Genomic DNA, 25,310 nt, shown 5'->3' on the forward strand with positions numbered 1-25,310 from the left:
TCCTTGCCACCCATTCTGAAACTAACTGCAGCTCTTTGTTGAGTGTTGCAGTCATTTCAGTCGCTGTAGTAGCTGACATGTATAGTGTTGAGTCATCCACATACATAGACACTCTGGATTTACTCAAAGCCAGTGGCATGTCGTTAGTAAAGATTGAAAAATGTAAAGGGGCCTAAACAGCTGCCCTGGGGAATTCCTGATTCTACCTGGATTATGTTGGAGAGGCTTCCATTAAAGAACACCCTCTGTGTTCTGTTAGACAGGTAACTCTTTATCCACATTATAGCAGGGGGTGTAAATCCATTATAGCAGGGGGTGTAAAGCCATAACACAACCGTTTTTCCAGCAGCAGACTTTGATCAATAATGTAAAAAGCTGCACTGAAGTCTAACAAAACAGCCCCGACAATCTTTTCATCATCAATTTCTCTCAGCCAATCATCAGTCATTTGTGTAAGTCCTGTGCTTGTTGAATGTCCTTCCCTATAAGTGTGCTGAAATTCTGTTGTCAATTTATTTACTGTAAAATAGCATTGTATCTGATCAAACACCATTTTTTTCCCCCAGAAGTTTACTAAGGGTTGGTAACAAGCTGAGCGGATGGGCTATTGGAGCCAGTAAACGGTGGGTTTACTATTCTCACTTAGCGGAATGACTGTCAGTTGTACCAGAAAGAAGTGGTTTAGTGTTTGGATCACCACCACCAACGGAGTTTGAGGAAATAAAGCTACTGACTCATGTGTTTCAGAGTGTGTGTGTGTGTGTGTGTGTGTGTGTGTGTGTGTGTGTGTGTGTGTGTGTGTGTGTGTGTGTGTGTGTGTGTGTGTGTGTGTGTGTGTGTGTGTGTGTGTGTGTGTGATCAATGTAATAACTGCAGGAGGGACTTTATTCAACATAACTTTAAAAGAAGGAACACATAGACAAGACATCTCTCGCTGATCAACAACGCTGGTGAGTGATATACATCTACACATATTAACTAGGCATGTTATATTATACTGGTTTATTAGTAATAGAGTTTTTGTTTGCTTGTTGTCTTTTTGGAGAGCAGGATTAGAGGTTGAAAGAGTTACCAGCTCCATGCTCTAACCCAGGCTTTCCCAACTCTCTCCTCTGCCCTGTCAAACGTCTTGGGGAGAGGGGGGGGGGGGGGGGGGCGAGGAGAGGGGGGGGTGAGGGTTGGGAAACCTGTCAAACATCTTGGGGAGGGGGGGGGAGAGGAGAGGGGGGGGTGAGGGTTGGGAAACCTGTCAAACATCTTGGGGAGGGGGGGGGGAGAGGAGAGGGGGGGTAGGAAACCCTATTCTAACCAACTGAACCATCAGAGACTTCCGTTCTGGATCTGAGCATGTAGACACATGAAACGCTACAGCTGTTATCCAGATCGGTCCTCCTGCCTCCCAGCCAGTACACATACTGGTTCCATTCCAGTGGCAGCATATCACCATCAAGCCTTTGGGTTCAGCCCATCAACTAATCCATCAAGCCTTTGGGTTCAGCCCATCAACTAACCATCAAGCCTTTGGGTTCAGCCCATCAACTAACCATCAAGCCTTTGGGTTCATCCCATCAACTAACCATCAAGCCTTTGTTTCAGCCCATTAACTAACCATCAAGCCTTTGTTTCAGCCCATCAACTAACCATCAAGCCTTTGTTTCAGCCCATCAACTAACCATCAAGCCTTTGTTTCAGCCCATCAACTAACCATCAAGCCTTTGTTTCAGCCCATCAACTAACCATCAAGCCTTTGTTTCAGCCCATCAACTAACCATCAAGCCTTTGTTTCAGCCCATCAACTAACCATCAAGCCTTTGTTTCAGCCCATCAACTAACCATCAAGCCTTTGTTTCAGCCCATTAACTAACCATCAAGCCTTTATTTCATCCCATCAACTAATCCATCAAGCCTTTGGGTTCATCCCATTAACTAACCATCAAGCCTTTGGGTTCAGCCCATCAACTAACCATCAAGCCTTTGGGTTCAGCCCATCAACTAATCCATCAAGCATTTGGGTTCATCCGATTAACTAATCATCAAGCCTTTGGGTTCATCCCATTAACTAACCATCAAGCCTTTGGGTTCATCCCATTAACTAACCATCAAGCCTTTGGGTTCAGCCCATTAACTAATCCATCAAGCCTTTGGGTTCAGCCCATTAACTAACCATCAAGCCTTTGGGTTCAGCCCATCAACTAACCATCAAGCCTTTGGGTTCATCCCATTAACTAACCATCAAGCCTTTGGGTTCAGCCCATTAACTAACCATCAAGCCTTTGGGTTCAGGTGTGTTGGTGGAATAATATAACTTGAGCAGTCAGCTGGAGTTGTCTGGGATGAAGGGAAAGTATTCTAGAGTCATCTCTCCTGTGACGTCGTGTTTGACCCTCTATGATGTCATCTCTCTGCGTCCTGTCCTCTCAGGGTTCCTGAGGATGACGTCAGGGTATTCACTGTCTGTGGTGTGTGTGGCGCTGTTCTTTTCCTTGGGGCGATGCCAGGACAGATGCTCGGTCCAGGACGGAACACCAGGAGCGCCAGGAACTCCAGGCCGGGATGGACGACAAGGCGCAAAGGGAGGAAAAGGAGAGACAGGTAACAGAGAGATGGAGGGAGGAGAGAGAAGGGAGGAGGGAGAAGGGAGGAGGGAGGAGGGAGGAGGGAGGAGGGAGGAGGGAGGAGGGAGGAGGGAGGAAGGAGGAGGGAGGAGGGAGGAGGGAGAAGGGAGAAGGGAGGAGGGAGAAGGGAGGAGGGAGGAGGGAGGAGGGAGGAGGGAGGAGGGAGGAGGGAGAAGGGAGGAAGGAGGAGGGAGGAGGGAGGAGGGAGAAGGGAGAAGGGAGGAGGGAGAAGGGAGAAGGGAGGAGGGAGAAGGGAGGAAGGAGGAGGGAGGAGGGAGGAGGGAGGAGGGAGGAGGGAGGAGGGAGGAAGGAGGAGGGAGAAGGGAGGAGGGAGAAGGGAGAAGGGAGAAGGGAGGAGGGAGAAGGGAGGAGGGAGGAGGGAGGAGGGAGGAGGGAGAAGGGAGGAGGGAGGAGGGAGAAGGGAGGAGGGAGGAAGGAGGAGGGAGGAGGGAGGAGGGAGGAGGGAGGAGGGAGAAGGGAGAAGGGAGGAGGGAGGAGGGAGGAGGGAGAAGGGAGGAAGGAGGAGGGAGGAGGGAGAAGGGAGGAGGGAGGAGGGAGAAGGGAGAAGGGAGGAGGGAGGAGGGAGGAGGGAGAAGGGAGGAGGGAGGAGGGAGGAGGGAGGAGGGAGGAGGGAGGAGGAGGGAGGAGGGAGGAGGGAGAAGGGAGAAGGGAGGAGGGAGAAGGGAGGAGGGAGGAGGGAGGAGGGAGGAGGGAGGAGGGAGAAGGGAGGAAGGAGGAGGGAGGAGGGAGAAGGGAGGAGGGAGGAGGGAGGAGGGAGGAGGGAGAAGGGAGGAGGGAGGAGGGAGAAGGGAGAAGGGAGGAGGGAGAAGGGAGGAGGGAGAAGGGAGAAGGGAGGAAGGAGGAGGGAGGAGGGAGGAGGGAGGAGGGAGAAGGGAGGAGGGAGGAGGGAGGAGGGAGGAGGGAGGAGGGATTGGAGAGGAAATAAAGAAGGGAGACGAGGGAGGGGGGAGAAGGGAGGAGGGAGGAGGGAGAAGGGAGGAAGGAGGAGGGAGGAGGGAGGAGGGAGGAGGGATGAGGGAGGAGGGAGGAGGGAGGGAGGGAGGAGGGAGATGGGAGGAGGGAGAAGGGAGAAGGGAGGAAGGAGGAGGGAGGAGGGAGAAGGGAGAAGGGAGAAGGGAGGAGGGAGGAGGGAGGAAGGAGGAGGGAGGAGGGAGAAGGGAGGAGGGAGGAGGGAGGAGGGAGGAGGGAGATGGGAGGAGGGAGAAGGGAGAAGGGAGGAAGGAGGAGGGAGGAGGGAGAAGGGAGAAGGGAGAAGGGAGGAGGGAGGAGGGAGGAAGGAGGAGGGAGGAGGGAGAAGGGAGAAGGGAGGAGGGAGGAGGGAGAAGGGAGGAAGGAGGAGGGAGGAGGGAGGAGGGAGGAGGGAGAAGGGAGAAGGGAGAAGGGAGAAGGGAGGAGGGAGAAGGGAGGAAGGAGGAGGGAGGAGGGAGAAGGGAGAAGGGAGGAGGGAGGAGGGAGAAGGGAGGAAGGAGGAGGGAGGAGGGAGGAGGGAGAAGGGAGGAGGGAGGAGGGAGAAGGGAGGAAGGAGGAGGGAGATGGGAGGAGGGAGGAGGGAGAAGGGAGAAGGGAGGAAGGAGGAGGGAGGAGGGAGATGGGAGGAGGGAGGAGGGAGGAGGGAGGAGGGAGGAGGGAGGAGGGAGATGGGAGAAGGGAGGAGGGAGGAGGGAGAAGGGAGGAAGGAGGAGGGAGGAGGGAGGAGGGAGGAGGGAGAAGGGAGGAGGGAGATGGGAGAAGGGAGGAGGGAGGAGGGAGAAGGGAGGAAGGAGGAGGGAGGAGGGAGGAGGGAGGAGGGAGATGGGAGAAGGGAGGAGGGAGAAGGGAGAAGGGAGGAAGGAGGAGGGAGGAGGGAGGAGGGAGGAGGGAGATGGGAGAAGGGAGGAGGGAGGAGGGAGAAGGGAGGAAGGAGGAGGGAGGAGGGAGATGGGAGGAGGGAGGAGGGAGGAGGGAGAAGGGAGGAAGGAGGAGGGAGATGGGAGGAGGGAGGAGGGAGAAGGGAGGAGGGAGGAGGGAGGAGGGAGAAGGGAGAAGGGAGGAGGGAGAAGGGAGGAGGGAGGAGGGAGAAGGGAGGAAGGAGGAGGGAGATGGGAGGAGGGAGGAGGGAGAAGGGAGAAGGGAGGAGTGGGGAGGGAGAAGGGAGGAGGGAGAGGGAGGAGGGAGGAGGGAGAAGGGAGGAGGGAGGAGGGAGAAGGGAGGAGGGAGAAGGGAGAAGGGAGGAGGGAGAAGGGAGAGGAAGGGAGGAGAGAAGAAACAGCAAAGAGGACTGTGTGGTTAGTGTGATCAGGGTCTGTTACAATGTGGGGGCCAGGGTCTGTTACAATGTGGGGTGGCCAGGGTCTGTTACAATGTGGGGGCCAGGGTCTGTTACAGTGGGTCTGTTACAGTGTGGTGGCCAGGGTCTGTTACAGTGTGGTGGCCAGGGTCTGTTACAGTGTGGGGGCCAGGGTCTGTTACAGTGGGTCTGTTACAGTGGGTCTGTTACAGTGGGTCTGTTACAGTGGGGTGGCCAGGGTCTGTTACAATGTGGGGGCCAGGGTCTGTTACAATGTGGGGGCCAGGGTCTGTTACAGTGGGTCTGTTACAGTGTGGTGGCCAGGGTCTGTTACAGTGTGGTGGCCAGGGTCTGTTACAGTGTGGGGGCCAGGGTCTGTTACAGTGGGTCTGTTACAGTGGGTCTGTTACAGTGGGTCTGTTACAGTGGGGTGGTCAGGGTCTGTTACAGTGGGTCTGTTACAGTGGGGTGGCCAGGGTCTGTTACAGTGGGTCTGTTACAGTGGGGTGGCCAGGGTCTGTTACAGTGGGGTGGCCAGGGTCTGTTACAGTGTGGTGGCCAGGGTCTGTTACAGTGGGTCTGTTACAGTGGGTCTGTTACAGTGGGGTGGTCAGGGTCTGTTACAGTGGGTCTGTTACAGTGGGTCTGTTACAGTGGGTCTGTTACAGTGGGGTGGTCAGGGTCTGTTACAGTGGGTCTGTTACAGTGTGGTGGTCTGTTACAGTGTGGTGGCCAGGGTCTGTTACAGTGGGTCTGTTACAGTGGGGTGGTCAGGGTCTGTTACAGTGGGTCTGTTACAGTGGGTCTGTTACAGTGGGGTGGCCAGGGTCTGTTACAGTGTGGTGGCCAGGGTCTGTTACAGTGGGTCTATTACAGTGTGGTGGTCTGTTACAGTGTGGTGGCCAGGGTCTGTTACAGTGTGGTGGCCAGGGTCTGTTAAAGTGGGTCTGTTACAGTGGGGTGGCCAGGGTCTGTTACAGTGGGTCTGTTACAGTGGGGTGGCCAGGGTCTGTTACAGTGGATCTGTTACAGTGGGGTGGCCAGGGTCTGTTACAGTGGGTCTGTTACAGTGGGGTGGCCAGGGTCTGTTACAGTGGGTCTGTTACAGTGGGGTGGCCAGGGTCTGTTACAGTGGGTCTGTTACAGTGGGGTGGCCAGGGTCTGTTACAGTGGGTCTGTTACAGTGGGGTGGCCAGGGTCTGTTACAGTGGGTCTGTTACAGTGGGGTGGCCAGGGTCTGTTACAGTGGGTCTGTTACAGTGGGGTGGCCAGGGTCTGTTACAGTGGGTCTGTTACAGTGGGGTGGCCAGGGTCTGTTACAGTGGGTCTGTTACAGTGTGGTGGCCAGGGTCTGTTACAGTGTGGTGGCCAGGGTCTGTTAAAGTGGGTCTGTTACAGTGGGGTGGCCAGGGTCTGTTACAGTGGGTCTGTTACAGTGGGGTGGCCAGGGTCTGTTACAGTGGGTCTGTTACAGTGGGGTGGCCAGGGTCTGTTACAGTGGGTCTGTTACAGTGGGGTGGCCAGGGTCTGTTACAGTGGGTCTGTTACAGTGGGTCTGTTACAGTGGGTCTGTTACAGTGGGGTGGCCAGGGTCTGTTACAGTGGATCTGTTACAGTGGGGTGGCCAGGGTCTGTTACAGTGGGTCTGTTACAGTGGGGTGGCCAGGGTCTGTTACAGTGGGTCTGTTACAGTGGGTCTGTTACAGTGGGTCTGTTACAGTGGGTCTGTTACAGTGGGTCTGTGGTATTGATCCCTCATCTTCCTCCCAGCGCTGCAGCTGGATGAGGTGTTGCCCCGTGCACTGAAAGGGGCGAAGGGTAGCCGGGGAGTTCCGGGGGACATGGGGCCTAAAGGCTTAAGTGGAGATCTGGGACCTGAGGGTCCCTCTGGGCCCCCTGGCCCCCCTGGCCCCCCAGGGAGTGGCGGGGGCCAATCCCATCAACACCGTGCGGCCTTCTCCGTGTCCCGGACAGACGTCTCCTACCCCCCCTACAAACGAACCGTGACCTATAACTCCGCCATCACAAGCAGCAGCATGATCGTTTTGAACTCTGGAAAGTTCACCTGCAGCATACCTGGAGTCTACTACTTTGTCTTCCACTCAGAGGCCAAGGTAGGCAGACAAACAGGTATTACACAGACAGACAGACACACAGACAGGTATTACATAGACAGACAGACAGACAGACAGACAGACAGACAGACAGACAGACAGACAGACAGACAGACAGACAGACAGACAGACAGACACACAGACAGATATTACATAGACAGAAAGACACACAGACAGGTATTACATAGACAGACAGACACACAGACAGGTATTACATAGACAGACAGACACACAGACAGGTATTACATAGACAGACAGACACACAGACAGGTATTGCATAGACAGAGAGATACACAGACAGACAAGTATTACATAAACAGACAGACACACAGACAGGTATTAGAGAGACAGACAGACAGACAGACAGACAGACAGACAGACAGACAGACAGACAGACAGACAGACAGACAGACAGACAGACAGACAGACAGACAGACAGACAGACAGACAGACAGACAGGTATTACTCTCTCTTTCGACATCTTGTAAAACTGTGTGTGTGTGTGTGTGTGTGTGTGTGTGTGTGTGTGTGTGTGTGTGTGTGTGTGTGTGTGTGTGTGTGTGTGTGTGTGTGTGTGTGTGTGTGTGTGTAGGTGGGCATGTGTCTATATCTGAACAGTGACGTGCTGGGAGAGAGGAAGCTAGGTTTCTGTGACTACAACAACAGAGCCACTACCCAGGTATGGTTACTATGACAACACCAAGTAGGGTTACTATGACAACACCAAGTAGGGTTACTATGACAACACCAAGTAGGGACTGATGTCACCAAATTGGGTTACTATGACAACACCAGGTAGGGTTACTATGACAACACCAAGTAGGGACTGATGACACCAGAATGGAGTTACTATGACGACACCAGGTTGGGTTACTATGACGACACCAGGTTGGGTTACTATGACGACACCAGGTAGGGTTACTATGACAACACCAGGTAGTGTTACTATGACAACACCAAGTAGGGACTGATGTCACCAAATTGGGTTACTATGACGACACCAGGTTGGGTTACTATGACGACACCAGGTTGGGTTACTATGACGGCACCAGGTTGGGTTACTATGACGACACCAGGTTGGGTTACTATGACGACACCAGGTTGGGTTACTATGACGGCACCAGGTTGGGTTACTATGACGACACCAGGTTGGGTTACTATGACGGCACCAGGTTGGGTTACTATGACGACACCAGGTTGGGTTACTATGACGACACCAGGTTGGGTTACTATGACGACACCAGGTTGGGTTACTATGACGGCACCAGGTTGGGTTACTATGACGGCACCAGGTTGGGTTACTATGACGACACCAGGTTGGGTTACTATGACGACACCAGGTTGGGTTACTATGACGACACCAGGTTGGGTTTCTATGACGAAACCTGGGTAAAGACTTTTTTAGAACGTTAACTAATCAATTTCAGTATCAACCGTATACAGATTTAACAACATATATTGGCTATGAAGCCAAATATCTTAACATTATTTTATCGTTTTTATTTTATCGTTAATTCCATGATGTGTATAGGTTCTGTCCGGAGGTGTGGTGTTGGACCTATCACGCGGCAACAAGGTGGGAACCATCCTCCATACTAACCAATCAGCACAGAGTATCATCCATATTAACCAATCACCACACAGCATCCTCCTAACTAACCAATCACCACACAGCATCCTCCTAACTAACCAATCACCACACAGCATCCTCCATACCAGTGGTTCCCAAACTTTTTATAGTCCCGTACCCCTTCAAACATTCAACCTCCAGCTGTACCCCCTCTATCCAACCTCCAGCTGTACCCCCTCTATCCAACCTCCAGCTGTACCCTCTCTATCCAACCTCCAGCTGTACCCCCTCTATCCAACCTCCAGCTGTACCCCCTCTATCCAACCTCCAGCTGTACCCTCTCTATCCAACCTCCAGCTGTACCCCCTCTATCCAACCTCCAGCTGTACCCCCTCTATCCAACCTCCAGCTGTACCCCCTCTATCCAACCTCCAGCTGTACCCTCTATATCCAACCTCCAGCTGTACCCCCTCTATCCAACCTCCAGCTGTACCCCCTCTATCCAACCTCCAGCTGTACCCCCTCTATCCAACCTCCAGCTGTACCCCCTCTATCCAACCTCCAGCTGTACCCTCTCTATCCAACCTACAGCTGTACCCCCTCTATCCAACCTCCAGCTGTACCCCCTCTATCCAACCTCCAGCTGTACCCTCTCTATCCAACCTCCAGCTGTACCCCCTCTATCCAACCTCCAGCTGTACCCCCTCTATCCAACCTCCAGCTGTACCCCCTCTATCCAACCTCCAGCTGTACCCCCTCTAGCGTCAGGGTCAGCGCACTCTCAAATGTTGATTTTTGCCATCATTGTAATCCTGCCGCACACACACACACTGTACGATACATTTATTAAACATAAGAATGAGTGTGAGTTTTTGTCACAACTCGGCTCGTGGGAAATGACAAAGAGCTCTTATAGGACCAGGGCACAAATAATAATATAATAATAATCAATAATTTTGCTCTTTATTTAACCATCTTACATATAAAACCTTATTTGTTCATCACAAATGGTGAAGAGCTCACCATAGGTTAATGAGAAGAGTGTACTTGAAAGGATGCACATAACTCTGCAATGTTGGGTTGTATTGGAGAGAGTCTCAGTCTCTCAATTTAAAAAAAACATGTCAATACTTTGCCCCTTGATAACCAGCGCACTTCCTGTATGTTGTAAAAACGTTACATGGTCGCTGCCCATATCATTGCATAGTGCAGAAAATACACGAGAGTTCAGGGGCCTTTTGCTTTAACAAAGTTAACCATTTTTACTGTAGTGTCCAAAACGTCTTTCAAGCTGTCAGTCATTCCCTTGGCAGCGAGAGCCTCTCGGTGGATGCTGCAGTGACCCAAATGGCGTCGGGAGTAACTGCTTGCAGGCGCGTTACCACTCCACTATGTCTCCGTGTCATGGCTTTTGCGCCATCAGTACAGATACCAACACATCTTGACCACCAATGGACATTTGATGTCACAAAGCTGTCCAGTACTTTAAAAATATCCTCTCCTGTCGTCCTGGTTTCCAGTGGTTTGCAGAAGAGGATGTCTTCCTTAATTGACCCCCCATAAACGTAACAGACATATACCAGGATCTGTACCAGGCCTGTTAACTCATCCATATACCAGGAGCTGTGCCAGGCCTGTTAACTCATCCATATACCAGGAGCTGTACCAGGCCTGTTAACTCATCCATATACCAGGAGCTGTACCAGGCCTGTTAAATCATCCATATACCAGGAGCTGTACCAGGCCTGTTAAATCATCCATATACCAGGAGCTGTACCAGGCCTGTTAACTCATCCATATACCAGGAGCTGTACCAGGCCTGTTAAATCATCCATATACCAGGAGCTGTACCAGGCCTGTTAACTCATCCATATACCAGGAGCTGTACCAGGCCTGTTAACTCATCCATATACCAGGAGCTGTACCAGGCCTGTTAACTCATCCATATACCAGGAGCTGTACCAGGCATGTTAAATCATCCATATACCAGGAGCTGTACCAGGCCTGTTAACTCATCCATATACCAGGAGCTGTACCAGGCATGTTAAATCATCCATATACCAGGAGCTGTACCAGGCCTGTTAACTCATCCATATACCAGGAGCTGTACCAGGCCTGTTAAATCATCCATATACCAGGAGCTGTGCCAGGCCGGCCACGCCTGTTGACTCATCCAGCTGTAACGCATATAATTCACTGGCTTGTATGCGAAGCAGTAACTGTTTCAAAACGTCTCCTGCCATGTCACTGATGCGTCGTGAAACAGTGTTGTTTGATGAAGAGATTGTCTGTATAGTTGTTTTGGGGCCTTTTCCCCCCAGCATTATCCCAGCCGTATCCGCGGCAGCAGGAAGAATTAAGTCCTCCACAATAGTATGGGTCTTGCCTGTCCTCGCCACTCGGTAGCTCACCATATAAGACTCTTCTATCCCCTTCTGATTAATGGTATCTGTTGCTTTTATACATGTCTTACTTCTTGAAAGTTGTCTTTATTCTCACTCAAAAAACTCCCCGTGGCTTATTTTTCAAATTGGCATGCTTCGTTTCTAAATGTCTGTGTAAGAGCGAAGGTTTCCTGTGAGAGAGTAACGCTTAATGTGATTGGATGTTCATTATTTGACTCGGCTTCCTGTATTTGACATTGTGTTGTTATTTTGCTGAACACTAGATGGTTTAATTTTATTTTTGGCAGTGAAACGAGGCTACTCAGGCGAGGAAAAAAAAATAGCCCAAACGTATAGCCCTGTTGGAAAATAGAAATGTACTGTTTGAAAATGTGAAAAAATATATAATAATAATAATAATATATATATATTTTTTAAAATGTGAATCACATTTTAATTTGGCGTACCCCCAACAGCATTGCACGTACCCCAGTTTGGGAATACATGCTCCATACTAACCAATCAGCACAGAGCATCCCCCATACTAACCAATCAGCACAGAGCATCATCCATTCTAACCAATCAGCACAGAGCATCATCCATTCTAACCAATCAGCACAGAGCATCATCCATTCTAACCAATCAGCACAGAGCATCATCCAGTAGGAACTGTAAGTGCCTTCTAGACCTACAGAGAATGCTTGATCAAATGGTTGATCAAATAATAGATGTAATTTATAAATAAAAATGTAGTTTCAATTTCTATTTCATTTCTATCTTTTCAATAATATTTAAATGGTAATTTGATTATTATATTATTTTCAATGATTTTGTAATTTAATGTCTTCAGTGTGTGTTGGAAAGGAAAGGGTTAATGCTGGAGAGAAAAAAATATCCAATCAGGATTTTCTTTGGTGGTCTCCGGGGAGATAAAACCAGTTAACTAGCTTAGCTATTGGCTTTCAGACACTAGGAAGAATGCCTCTGCCATTCAACTGTATTAGAGCAGAATTTTTGGAGTGACAGTGGTATCAACCAATCACATTTTGACTTGCAATGGGTGGGACAGTTTTCCCCCCAAAAAATAGGAAAATGTAGGGCTAGAGACACGCCCCTACTGAGAGTGTGAGCCAATAGCACGAGCACTAGTTTTCCTAAGGGCAAGTTACTTTGTGTTGTAGGCTAGTGTGTAGGTGTTAGCTTTGAGGACTGAGGAGGATGTGTTTGCTAATTTGTTACCATTGCCCTTTTTTTAAGATTAACTTTCAACAAGAAGTTAAAATAGGCATAATCATGCCACTGTTTTATTATTGCATCTCGCTTGCTGTTAACTATCTACGGGTGAACGTGACTGGGTGAAACACGGGTGACCATGACTGGGTGAAACACGGGTGACCTTGACTGGGTGACCAAGACTGGGTGAAACACGGGTGACCTTGACTGGGTGAAACACGGGTGACCGTGACTGGGTGAAACACGGGTGACCGCGACTGGGTGACCATGACTGGGTGAAACACGGGTGACCGTGACTGGGTGACCATGACTGGGTGAAACACGGGTGACCATCACTGGGTGACCATGACTGGGTGAAACACGGGTGACCGTGACTGGGTGACCATGACTGGGTGAAACACGGGTGACCGTGACTGGGTGAAACACGACTGCATTAAACTTTAGATCACCGGTTACTTTGTGTGCAGAACTTTATAAAATATGTTTGCAATGGGATGTAGCTAGCTAATAGTAGTACATTTTGATTTGGAAACGCTGAATGGTTGTGTTTTTATTGTCATGCTTGGGGCCTGCTGGTTTATTACGTCAGATTGAATGGGATGTGACTGCTGTCTTCCCATCAGCTGTGCTACATAGGCCTCTTCTAGGCCTCTTCATAGGCCTCTTCTACATGGAGTGTAGCATCGTCCATACCAACAACACACAATGATTGTATAAACAGGTGTGTAACCAGGTGTGTTAATATATCCAGGTGTGGCTGGAGACGTTTAAAGACGAGCAGCCGGAGAATGTGAAGGATGACAAGAAGGACAAGAAGATCGTGTTCAACGGCTTCCTGCTCTTCCCCACCGAGAAGTGATGTCACAACGCCGTGCAGTGACCTCGTCACACGAGCTGTCCCAGGAACCAACCATTACTAACACTGTTCTATACTGATCTATACTGTTCTATATACTGATCTATACTGATCTATACGGTTCTATACTGATCTATACTGTTCTATACTGTTCTATATACTGTTCTATACTGATCTATACTGATCTATACTGTTCTATACTGTTCTATACTGTTCTATATACTGATCTATACTGATCTATACTGATATATATACTGTTCTATACGGATCTATACTGCTCTATACTGTTCTATACTGATCTATACTGTTCTATATACTGATTTATACTGATCTATACGGTTCTATACTGATCTATACTGTTCTATACTGATCTATACTGATCTATACTGTTCTATACTGATCTATACTGTTCTATACTGTTCTATACTGTTCTATATACTGATCTATACTGATCTATACTGTTCTATACTGATATATATACTGTTCTATATGGATCTATACTGCTCTATACACTGTTCTATACTGATATATATACTGTTATATACTGTTCTATGCTGATCTATACTGCTCTATATACTGTTCTATACTGATCTATACTGTTCTATACTGATATATATACTGTTCGATACTGTTCTATACTGATATATACTGTTCTATACTGATCTATACTGATCTATACTGATCTATACTGTTCTGTACTGTTCTATACTGCTCTATATACTGATCTATACTGATCTATACTGATATATATACTGTTCTATGCTGATCTATACTGTTCTATACTGATCTATACTGTTCTATACCAACCCTGCCATTATTGATATAAAACACAGTGCCTAGTGAAAGTCACACACACCCCTTGAAGTCTTCACATTTTGATGCCTTAAATCTAAAAAGGGATTACATTCGATGTTTTTCTTACCAATCTACACATCCTACTCCACATTTTAAAGAAATTATAGAACATTTTCCAAATGAATAATAAAAATACAATTTAAAACGAAGATGTCTTGATTGTGTATGTCTTCACATCCAACAGCGAATAAATACTGGAAACACCATTACAGCTAAAACATTCTGGAAACACCATTACAGCTAATACATTCTGGAAACACCATTACAGCTAATACATTCTGGAAACACCATTACAGCTAATACATTCTGGAAACACCATTACAGCTAATACATTCTGGAAACACCATTACAGCTAATACATTCTGGAAACACCATTACAGCTAATACATTCTGGAAACACCATTACAGCTAATACATTCTGGAAACACCATTACAGCTAATACATTCTGGAAACACCATTACAGCTAATACATTCTGGAAACACCATTACAGCTAATACATTCTGGAAACACCATTACAGCTGTGAATCATGTTGAGACTCTTAGGGCAACACACAGTAATCAGAGAGTATTCATTACCCTTGATTTATTCCACATTTTATTGTGTTACAGCTTGGATTCAAAATGGATTAAATAGAATGACAAAGTGAAAACGTTAATTTTTTTATTTTTATGTAGCACATTTATTGAAAATGAAATACAGAAACGTCACAATGACATAAATATTCACACCTGTGAGTCAATACTTTGTAGAAGAACCTTTGGCAGCGATTACAGCTGTGAGTCTTTCTGGGTCAGGCTCTAAGAGCTGTGAGTCTTTCTGGGTTAGTCTAAGAGCTGTGAGTCTTTCTGGGTCAGGCTCTAAGAGCTGTGAGTCTTTCTGGGTCAGGCTCTAAGAGCTGTGAGTCTTTCTGGGTCAGTCTCTAAGAGCTGTGAGTCTTTCTGGGTGAGTCTCTAAGAGCTGTGAGTCTTTCTGGGTCAGTCTCTAAGAGCTGTGAGTCTTTCTGGGTGAGTCTCTAAGAGCTGTGAGTCTTTCTGGGTCAGTCTCTAAGAGCTGTGAGTCTTTCTGGGTGAGTCTCTAAGAGCTGTGAGTCTTTCTGGGTCAGTCTCTAAGAGCTGTGAGTCTTTCTGGGTCAGGCTCTAAGAGCTTTCCACATCTGGATTGTGCAACATTTGCCCGTTATTCTTATAAAATTCTTCAAGTTCTGTCAAATTGTTTATTGATCATATTGTTTATTGATCATAGCTAGACAATCATTTTCAAGTCTTGCCAGAGATTTTCAAGTAGTTTGAAGTCGGATGTTTACATACACCTTAGCCAAATACATTTAAACTCAGTTTTTCCACAATTCCTGACATTTAATCCTAGTAAAGATTCCCTGTCTTAGGTCAGTTAGGGTCACCACTTTATTTTAAGAATGTGAAATGTCAGAATAATAGTAGGGAGAATGATTTATTTCAGCTTTTATTTCTTTCATCACATTCCCAGTGGGTCAGAAGTTTACATACACTCAATTAGTATTTGGTAGCATTGCCTTTAAATTGTTTAACTTGGGTCAAATGTTTCGGGTAGCCTTCCACAAGCTTCCCACAATAAGTTGGGTGAATTTTGGCCCATTCCTCCTGACAGAGTTGGTGTAACTGAGTCAGGTTTGTAAGCCACCTTGCTCGCACACGCTTTTTCAGTTCTGCCCACAAATTTTCTATGGGATTGAGGTCAGGGCTTTGTGATGGCCACTCCAATACCTTGACTTTGTTGTCCTTAAGCCATTTTGCCACAACTTTGGAAGTATGGAGACACCTGAAACCCCACCTCTTTAAGGAATACCTAGGATAGGATAAAGTAATCCTTCTAACCCCCCCCCCCCCCCCCCCCCCCCTTAAAAGATTTAGATGCACTATTGTAAAGTGGTTGTTCCACTGGATATCATAAGGTGAATGCACCAATTTGTAAGTCGCTCTGGATAAGAGCGTCTGCTAAATGACTTAAATGTAAATGTAAATGTAATGCTTGGGGTCATTGTCCATTTGGAAGACCCACAGCTGATGTTCTGAAAGAGCTGCAAAATCTGGACCCCTACAAATCAGCTGGGCTAGACAATCTGGACCCTCTCTTCCAAACATTATCCGCCGCCATTGTTGCAACCCCTATTACTAATCTGTTCAACCTCTCTTTCATATCAGCTGAGATTCCTAAAGATTGGAAAGTGGCTGCGGTCATCCCCCTCTTCAAAGGGGGTGACACTCTAGACCCAAACTGTTACAGATTATATCTATCTTGCCCTGCCTTTCTAAAGTCTTCGAAAGCCAAGTGAGCAAACAGATCACCGACCATTTCAAATCCCAACGTACCTTCTCTGCTATGCAATCTGGTTTCAGAGCTGGTCACGGTGCACCTCAGCCACGCTCAAGGTACTAAACGATATCATAACCGCCATCGATAAAAGACAGTACTGTGCAGCCGTCTTCATCGACCTGGCCAAGGCTTTCGACTCTGTCAATCACCGCATCCTCATCGGCAGACTCAAAAGCCTTGGTTTCTCTAATGACTGCCTCGCCTGGTTCACAAACTACTTCTCAGATCGAGTTCAGTGTGTCAAATCGGAGGGCCTGTTGTCCGGACCTCTGGCAGTCTCTATCGGTGTGCCACAAGGTTCAATTCTCTGGCCAACTCTTTGCTCTGTATACATCAATAACGTCGCTCTTGCTGCGGGTGATTCTTTGATCCACCTCTACGCAGACGACACCATTCTGTATACATCTGGCCCCTCTTTGGAAACTGTGTTATTAATTATAAACATCGTTTGACATGTTTCACCGAACTTGCAGCATCAAGCTATGAGAATAGAAAGGTTCAGAAGTTTTGTGAAGCATCACAGCACAGTGGAAAAATATACGGCCAATACAAATCAAACTGGATGGTGATAGGAGATAGATGGGAGGGGTTGAGTGGAGCTGAAGGATGGGACTGGATGGTGATAGGAGATAGATGGGAGGGGTTGAGTGGAGCTGGAGGATGGGACTGGATGGTGTTCAGAGATAGATGGGAGAGGTTGAGGGGAGCTGAAGGATGGGACTGGATGGTGTTCAGAGATAGATGGGAGGGGTTGAGTGGAGCTGAAGGATGGGACTGGATGGTGGTCAGAGATAGATGGGAGGGGTTGAGTGGAGCTGAAGGATGGGACTGGATGGTGTTCAGAGATAGATGGGAGGGGTTGAGGACAGCTGGAGGATGGGACTGGATGGTGTTCAGAGATAGATGGGAGGGGTTGAGTGGAGCTGAAGGATGGGACTGGATGGTGTTCAGAGATAGATGGGAGGGGTTGAGTGGAGCTGAAGGATGGGACTGGATGGAGCTGAAGGATGGGACTGGATGGAGCTGAAGGATGGGACTGGATGGTCTTCAGAGATAGATGGGAGGGGTTGAGTGGAGCTGAAGGATGGGACTGGATGGTGGTCAGAGATAGATGGGAGGGGTTGAGTGGAGCTGAAGGATGGGACTGGATGGTGGTCAGAGATAGATGGGAGGGGTTGAGTGGAGCTGAAGGATGGGACTGGATGGTGTTCAGAGATAGATGGGAGGGGTTGAGGACAGCTGGAGGATGGGACTGGATGGTGTTCAGAGATAGATGGGAGGGGTTGAGTGGAGCTGAAGGATGGGACTGGATGGTGTTCAGAGATAGATGGGAGGGGTTGAGTGGAGCTGAAGGATGGGACTGGATGGAGCTGAAGGATGGGACTGGATGGAGCTGAAGGATGGGACTGGATGGTGTTCAGAGATAGATGGGAGGGGTTGAGTGGAGCTGAAGGATGGGACTGGATGGTGGTCAGAGATAGATGGGAGGGGTTGAGTGGAGCTGAAGGATGGGACTAAAAACAACAAGATAACTAATGTAAAATATAAATATATATAATGTATATAGTATGTATAAGCTGAAAGTAGAAGCCTAAGTGTTCTTGTCCATTAGTTTACTCCAATTAGGGGAGGTTGTGGTAGGGTTAGGGGAAAATAATAAAGGAAAATATATTTACAAAAAATATATATGGGGGATTGGAAATGGTGCAGAAAATTACATTGGTGGAAGCTACAATCTATCTATAATGTTACAGTTAATAAAAAAAAAATTACAAAAAAAAACCTCGGTGAGAAATCACAGTCACACGTTGCTCTTTCATATTTCTATTGATCCTGTATTGATCCTGTCATCAGCATCATGTTATGGGTATGACTGTCACTGCCAGGGACTGTAAGATGTAAGAAGGGCTATATAAATACGTTTGATTTGATTTGATTTGACTGGGGTGTTTGTCAGGATCTATGAAAGGAGTAAAGTTAGAGGAAGTTAGAGGAAGTTAGAGGAAGTCCTGCCTCAGTCTTCAGAAAACCTAATGGAGAGTTTTTTTTTTCACACACACACACACACACATACAGTACACACACACACACACACACACACACACACACACACACACACACACACACACACACACACACACACACACACACACACACACACACACACACACACACACACACACACACACACACACACGTACACACGTTCACACATGTGACCATGGCCCAGGAGATGTGAAACCTGCTGAGGATGCAGATGTGACCACAGGTTCTGCTTTGGTTCCAGTTCCCTGAGGACATAACACCTCCTCTCCTCTCCCTCTCTCTCTCTCCCTCTCTCCTTCTCTCTCTCTCTCTCTCCCTCTCTCTCTCTCTCTCTCTCTCTCTCCCTCTCTCTCTCTCTCTCTCTCTCTCTCTCTCTCTGTGACTCTCTCTCTCTATCTCTCTCTCTCCGTCTCTCTCTCTCTCGTTCCATCTCTCGCTCTCTCTCTGTCTGTGTCTCTCTGTCTCTCTCTCTCTGTCTGTCACTCTCTCTGTCTCTCTCTCTCTCTGTCTCTCTCTCTCTCTGTCTCTCTCTCTCTCTCTCTCTCTGTCTGTCTCCTCATACTACAATCACACAGCATACAGTATCGTACAGTATTGTGCATCTTCTCTACTGCAGGTAAACCTGTTTAATCTGAGATATAACCGGATATAACCTGTGATAATATATTAACTTCTGTCCTCTGCTGCTGTAGTTTGTGTCACAACAGTTGAACTGAATTTGTTGATAAGGTTGTTAAATCAGTATGACTATCTGTCTTTGGATATACACAGGTTTTTTTGTGTTGTAGACAATTTAAACAAACAGATTTCAGCTGGTGTTGATCGTTTTATCTCTCCTCTCATCTCTCTGCTTTTCTCCTGTCCCGTCTCTTCTCCTCTTCTCTCTCTTCTCTCTCCTCTCTCCCTCTCCTCTCTCTTCTCTCCTCTCTCTTCTCTCCTCTCTCCCTCTCCTCTCTCCCTCTCCTCTCTCTTCTCTCCTCTCTCCTCTCTCCTCTCTCCCTCTGAACTCTCCTCTCTCCCTTTCCTCTCTCCTCTCTCCCTTTCCTCTCTCCACGCTCTCCTCTCTCCCTCTGAACTCTCCTCTCTCCCTCTGAACTCTCCTCTCTCCTCTCTCCTCTCTCCTCTCTGAACTCTCCACGCTCTCCTCTCTTTTCCAGGTCTCTCTTCAGTGGTTGCTATGGTCTGTTTTTGCATTGCTATGGGAGCTATGCTCTCGTTGGCTCTGCCTGACCTGGTTACCATGGAGACGTGTACATCGGCGGGGACGCCTGGACTGCATGGTTTCCCAGGGTTGCCAGGAAGGGACGGACGAGATGGAGAGACGGGGGAGAAGGGAGTGTCAGGTACACCCCCCCCACCAACCCCCCAACCAACCCCCCCCCCCCCCCCAGGTAGATTCCAGGGTACATGATCACATCTCAAAATGTTCCCTCTTCTGTCCAGGTGTTCTATCTGGACCAGGCCAGAAAGCAGAGGAGGGCCAGAAGGGGGAGCCAGGTGTGAAGGGAGCGGTTGGGAAGCCAGGTCGTAGTGGTGTGAGAGGAGATAAGGGATCCCCAGGGCCAGAGGGAGCCCGGGGAGAGCCAGGGGAGTCGGGCTCAGCAGGACCTCTGCTCCAATCTGCCTTCAGCGTGGCCAGAGGCACCGCCAGCCCTCCAGAGAAGGCCAGCCCCATCAGATTTACCACTGTCATCACTGATGTTAACAAGGACTACAACACAGAGACAGGACGCTTCAGGTAATGCCGGGCTACACAACTTTCTAAATCCTAACATTGCTGAGGCGCTCACAACGACCGCCTTTCCTGTAGTTTTGTCTTGGCAAAGTACGTAGTGGTGCATCTTCTCTTGGTTCTGAGGATTCTCCATACCAAGCTCTTAACGTAGCTAGAACGATCTGTGGCTGAAAGTCAGACGTTTACGCTCGCCATACAAAAGTTGAAATATCTAGCCAATACATTTTTAATTGAATATCATTGCTTGTGAATATCAGAGTTGTAACCATTTGACACATTGGCTAAAGCAAATACATTTACATTTTACATTTAAGTCATTTAGCAGACGCTCTTATCCAGAGCGACTTACAAATTGGTGCATTCACCTTATGGTATCCAGCCCATAGTACTCATGTCTCCACATTCTGGATGATGGGAAACAACGGAACCATCTCACTGGCTTCTTTTCTGAGCTCTCATTGGCTATTGCTGGTCACTGTTCTCAAAACGTGTCATTACATACATCACACTACAAGAGCATTGCAGATTTTATGCCGATAAAATCAAACATTTGAAAATGTTGGGCCGTCTGGGACTGCTGAAAGAGGGGATCGTAGCCCTCAGATAGCATCTCTGACCTGCTCTGTGCTGTCCGCATGCCCGAGTAGGCAAAAACATTGGGATTTTGTCTCTGATCTTAAAAATGTGTCTAGGAAAGTTAAATCAGGGCCAAAATCATGTAGCGTACGCCTTGTCTGACTGTCTGAGATATCCTTACAATGCTGAGAGCCCGTACTGCAGCATTTAATGTCAGCAGAATGAACCCCGGTGACTCAGTGGCTCGCGACGTGTACAAGGCTAGCAGGTACGAGCTCCGCAAATCCATTAGGGCTGCAAAAAGACAATAGACTCAAACTTGAATTGATGTTCGACAACTCAGACTTGCGACACGTGGCAAGGACTACAGACTATAACAGAACTGCAAAGATAAATCCAGCTGTGTGGTGCCCACCGAAGCCTCCCTCCCAGACGAGTTTAACACATTCTTCGCTCGCTTCGAGGAAGACAATACCGAGCCATCCAGGAGGACTCTCGTTGCTCCGGACGACCAGGTGCTTTCCCTCTCCGTGACTGATGTGAGGAAAACTCTCAGAAGAGTGAATACTCACAAAGCTGCCGGCTTTGTGATGACATCCCTGGTCGCGTCCTCAGATTGTGTGCTGACCAGCTGGCTGGCGTCTTCTCGGACATCTTCAACCTGTCCCTGTCCCAGGCTGTAGTCCCCACTTGCTTCAAGGAGACACTCTCCGTCACGCTGACCTGGTCATCATGAAGTGCTTCGAGAGGTTGGTCATTGCCCACATCAAGGCCAGCATGCCAGTCACACTGGACACACTCCAATTAGCCTACCACTCCAATAGATACACACTGGACACATTAGTGAGGAGGGAACATGCTCCGATCCACATCAACAGAACTGCAGTAGAGAGAGTCAGCAGTTTGTAGTTCCTTGGCGTCCATATCACCGAGGACTTGACATGGACCAACACCACCACTCTGGTCAAGAGGGTGCAACAGCGCCTCTACTTCTTAAGGCGATGAAAGAAATTCTGCATGCCGCCCTGGGTCCTTTCCCAATACTACCACTGTACCATCGAGAGCATCCTGACCAGCTGCATCACAGCCAAGGTAATGGGAATTGCGCCGTCCACAATTGCAAGGCCCTACAGTGGGTGGTGAAGACCGTGCTCCCACACATCCAGGACAACTATTTGAAACGGTGCCTGAGGAAGGCACCCGGCATCATCAAGGACGCCACACACCCCAGAGCTGTTCACTCCCTCACCGTGGGGCAGACGGTATCGGAGCATGAGGTCTGATACCAAAAGGCTCAGAGACAGTTTCTATCTACAAGCCATCAGACTGCGGAACACTTGATCTGGACTGACCACCTGCTCTGATCCTAACAGGACTGACCACCAGCTCTGATCCTAACAGGACTGACCACCTGCTCTGATCCTAACAGGACTGACCACCTGCTCTGATCCTAACAGGACTGACCACCTGCTCTGATCCCAACAGGACTGACCACCTGCTCTGATCCTAACAGGACTGACCACCTGCTCTGATCCTAACAGGACTGACCACCTGCTCTGATCCTAACAGGACTGACCACCTGCTCTGATCCTAACAGGACTGACCACCTGCTCTGATCCTAACAGGACTGACCACCTGCTCTGATCCTAACAGGACTGACCACCTGCTCTGATGCTAACAGGACTGACCACCTGCTCTGATTCTCCTCACCTTAGCACACACCCACACAGATATCCATTCACCCCCCCCCCCCCCCCCCCCCACACACACACACACACACACACACACACACACACACAATCAAATCAAATGTATTTATAAAGCCCCTTCTTACATCAGCTGATATCTCAAAGTGCTGTACAGAAACCCAGCCTAAAACCCCAAACAGCAAGCAATGCAGGTGTAGAAGCACAGTGGCTAGGAAAAACTCCCTAGAAAGGCCAAAACCTAGGAAGAAACCTAGAGAGGAACCAGGCTATGAGGGATGGCCAGTCCTCTTCTGGCTGTGCCGGGTGGAGATTATAACAGAACATGGCCAAGATGTTCATAAATGTTAAAATAATAGTCAGTGGTTGTCGAGGAAAAACTCCCTAGAAAGGCCAAAACCTAGGAAGAAATCTAGAGAGGAACCAGGCTATGAGGGGTGGCTAGGAAAAACTCCCCTAGAAAGGCCAGAACCTAGGAAGAAACCTAGAGAGGAACCAGGCTGAGGGGTGGCTAGGAAAAACTCCCCTAGAAAGGCCAGAACCTAGGAAGAAACCTAGAGAGGAACCAGGCTATGAGGGATGCTACACACACATCAGAACTGCTGCTACCAGACTTGTATTAACATTGCTAAATACTGCACATTTTAAAAACTCGCCCTCCACCCAATCCCCAATAGTGTAAATATTATACTATAAATTGTGCCTTCCTGTATTATACTGATGCTAAAATGTTTATTCTATTCTACTTTATGTTCATATTCTTAAATTGTATTATTTATTTTTGTTGTTGCACTGTCAAGAAGGAACCTGCCAGTAAGCATTTCATTGGACGACGTAAACCATGTGAATCATGTACATATGACTGATACAACTAGAAACTGTCTGGGTCTGTTAACTGTCTGTTTAACTGTCAGCCAGTCAGCCAGTCAGCCAGCCAGCTAGTCAGCTAGTCAGCCAGCTAGTCAGCTAGTCAGCCAGCTAGTCAGCTAGTCAGCTAGTCAGCCAGCTAGTCAGCTAGTCAGCCAGCTAGTCAGCTAGTCAGCCAGCCAGCTAGTCAGCTAGTCAGCTAGTCAGCCAGCTAGTCAGCTAGTCAGTCAGTCAGCCAGTCAGCCAGCTAGTCAGCTAGTCAGCCAGCTAGTCAGCCAGCTAGTCAGCTAGTCAGCTAGTCAGCTAGTCAGCCAGCTAGTCAGCCAGTCAGCCAGCTAGTCAGCTAGTCAGTCAGTCAGTCAGTCAGTCACCCAACCAGCTAGTCAGCTAGTCAGCCAGCTAGTCAGCTAGTCAGCTAGTCAGCCAGCTAGTCAGCCAGTCAGCTAGTCAGCCAGCTAGTCAGCTAGTCAGTCAGTCAGTCAGTCAGTCACCCAACCAGCTAGTCAGCTAGTCAGTCAGCTAGTCAGCTAGTCAGCTAGTCAGCCAGCTAGTCAGCTAGTCAGCTAGTCAGCCAGCTAGTCAGCTAGTCAGCTAGTCAGTCAGTCAGTCAGTCAGTCACCCAGCTAGTCAGCCAGCTAGTCAGCCAGTCAGCCAGCTAGTCAGCTAGTCAGCCAGCTAGTCAGCTAGTCAGTCAGTCAGTCAGTCAGTCACCCAACCAGCTAGTCAGCTAGTCAGTCAGTCAGCTAGTCAGCTAGTCAGCCAGTCAGCCAGTCAGTCAGTCAGTCAGCCAACCAGCTAGTCAGCTAGTCAGTCAGTCAGCCAGTCAGCCAGTCAGCCAGTCAGTCAGCCAGTCAGCCAGCTAGTCAGCTAGTCAGCCAGCTAGTCAGCTAGTCAGTCAGTCAGTCAGTCAGTCAGCCAACCAGCTAGTCAGCCAGCTAGTCAGCCAGTCAGCCAGCTAGTCAGCTAGTCAGCCAGCTAGTCAGCTAGTCAGTCAGTCAGTCAGTCAGTCAGTCACCCAACCAGCTAGTCAGCTAGTCAGTCAGTCAGCTAGTCAGCTAGTCAGCCAGTCAGCCAGTCAGTCAGTCAGCCAACCAGCTAGTCAGCTAGTCAGTCAGTCAGCCAGTCAGCCAGTCAGCCAGTCAGCCAGTCAGTCAGTCAGTCAGCTAGTCAGCCAGCTAGTCAGCTAGTCAGCTAGTCAGCCAGCTAGTCAGCCAGCTAGTCAGCCAGCTAGTCAGCTAGTCAGTCAGTCAGCCAGTCAGCCAGCTAGTCAGCTAGTCAGCCAGCTAGTCAGCCAGCTAGTCAGCTAGTCAGCTAGTCAGCTAGTCAGCCAGCTAGTCAGCCAGTCAGCCAGCTAGTCAGCTAGTCAGCTAGTCAGCCAGCTAGTCAGCTAGTCAGCTAGTCAGCCAGCTAGTCAGCCAGTCAGCCAGCTAGTCAGCTAGTCAGTCAGTCAGTCAGTCAGTCACCCAACCAGCTAGTCAGCTAGTCAGCCAGCTAGTCAGCTAGTCAGCTAGTCAGCCAGCTAGTCAGCCAGTCAGCTAGTCAGCCAGCTAGTCAGCTAGTCAGTCAGTCAGTCAGTCAGTCACCCAACCAGCTAGTCAGCTAGTCAGTCAGCTAGTCAGCTAGTCAGCTAGTCAGCCAGCTAGTCAGCTAGTCAGTCAGTCAGTCAGTCACCCAACCAGCTAGTCAGCTAGTCAGTCAGTCAGCTAGTCAGCTAGTCAGCCAGTCAGCCAGTCAGTCAGTCAGTCAGCCAACCAGCTAGTCAGCTAGTCAGTCAGTCAGCCAGTCAGCCAGTCAGTCAGCCAGTCAGCTAGTCAGTCAGTCAGTCAGTCAGCCAACCAGCTAGTCAGCCAGTCAGTCAGCCAGTCAGTCAGTCAGTCAGTCAGTCAGCCAACCAGCCAGTCAGCCAGTCAGTCAGTCAGTCAGCCAGTCAGCCAGTCAGTCAGTCAGTCAGTCAGCCAGTCAGCCAGTCAGCCAGTCAGTCAGTCAGTCAGTCAGTCAGCCAACCAGCTAGTCAGCCAGTCAGTCAGCCAGTCAGCCAGTCAGTCAGTCAGTCAGTCAGCCAACCAGCCAGTCAGCCAGTCAGTCAGTCAGTCAGCCAGTCAGCCAGTCAG

The 25,310-nt window shown here is 48.8% G+C and overlaps 2 protein-coding genes across 2 annotated transcripts in view; both read left to right on the forward strand.

Moving 5' to 3' along the window:
* The first annotated feature begins 914 nt into the window (after window positions 1-914).
* On the forward strand, window positions 915-14,063 carry c1qa (complement C1q A chain). Its single transcript, NM_001141779.1, is given in 6 exon segments — window positions 915-950; window positions 2,422-2,592; window positions 6,673-7,016; window positions 7,609-7,695; window positions 8,548-8,592; window positions 12,955-14,063. Coding segments are annotated over 5 exon segments (744 nt in total). The 5' UTR covers window positions 915-950; window positions 2,422-2,432; the 3' UTR covers window positions 13,063-14,063.
* Window positions 14,064-18,773: 4,710 nt separating this feature from the next.
* Window positions 18,774-25,310, forward strand: part of c1qc (complement C1q C chain) — an 8,909-nt gene continuing 2,372 nt past the window's right edge. Inside the window, exons 1-3 of the mRNA XM_045690314.2 lie at window positions 18,774-18,931; window positions 19,473-19,658; window positions 19,759-20,053. Coding sequence (XP_045546270.2) covers window positions 19,493-19,658; window positions 19,759-20,053 — 461 coding nt within the window. The 5' untranslated portion in view covers window positions 18,774-18,931; window positions 19,473-19,492. The remainder of the gene's footprint in view (window positions 18,932-19,472; window positions 19,659-19,758; window positions 20,054-25,310) is intronic.

Source organism: Salmo salar, chromosome 11, assembly GCF_965601325.2.
Source record: "Salmo salar chromosome 11, fSalSal1, whole genome shotgun sequence".
Classification (NCBI taxonomy): domain Eukaryota; kingdom Metazoa; phylum Chordata; class Actinopteri; order Salmoniformes; family Salmonidae; genus Salmo; species Salmo salar.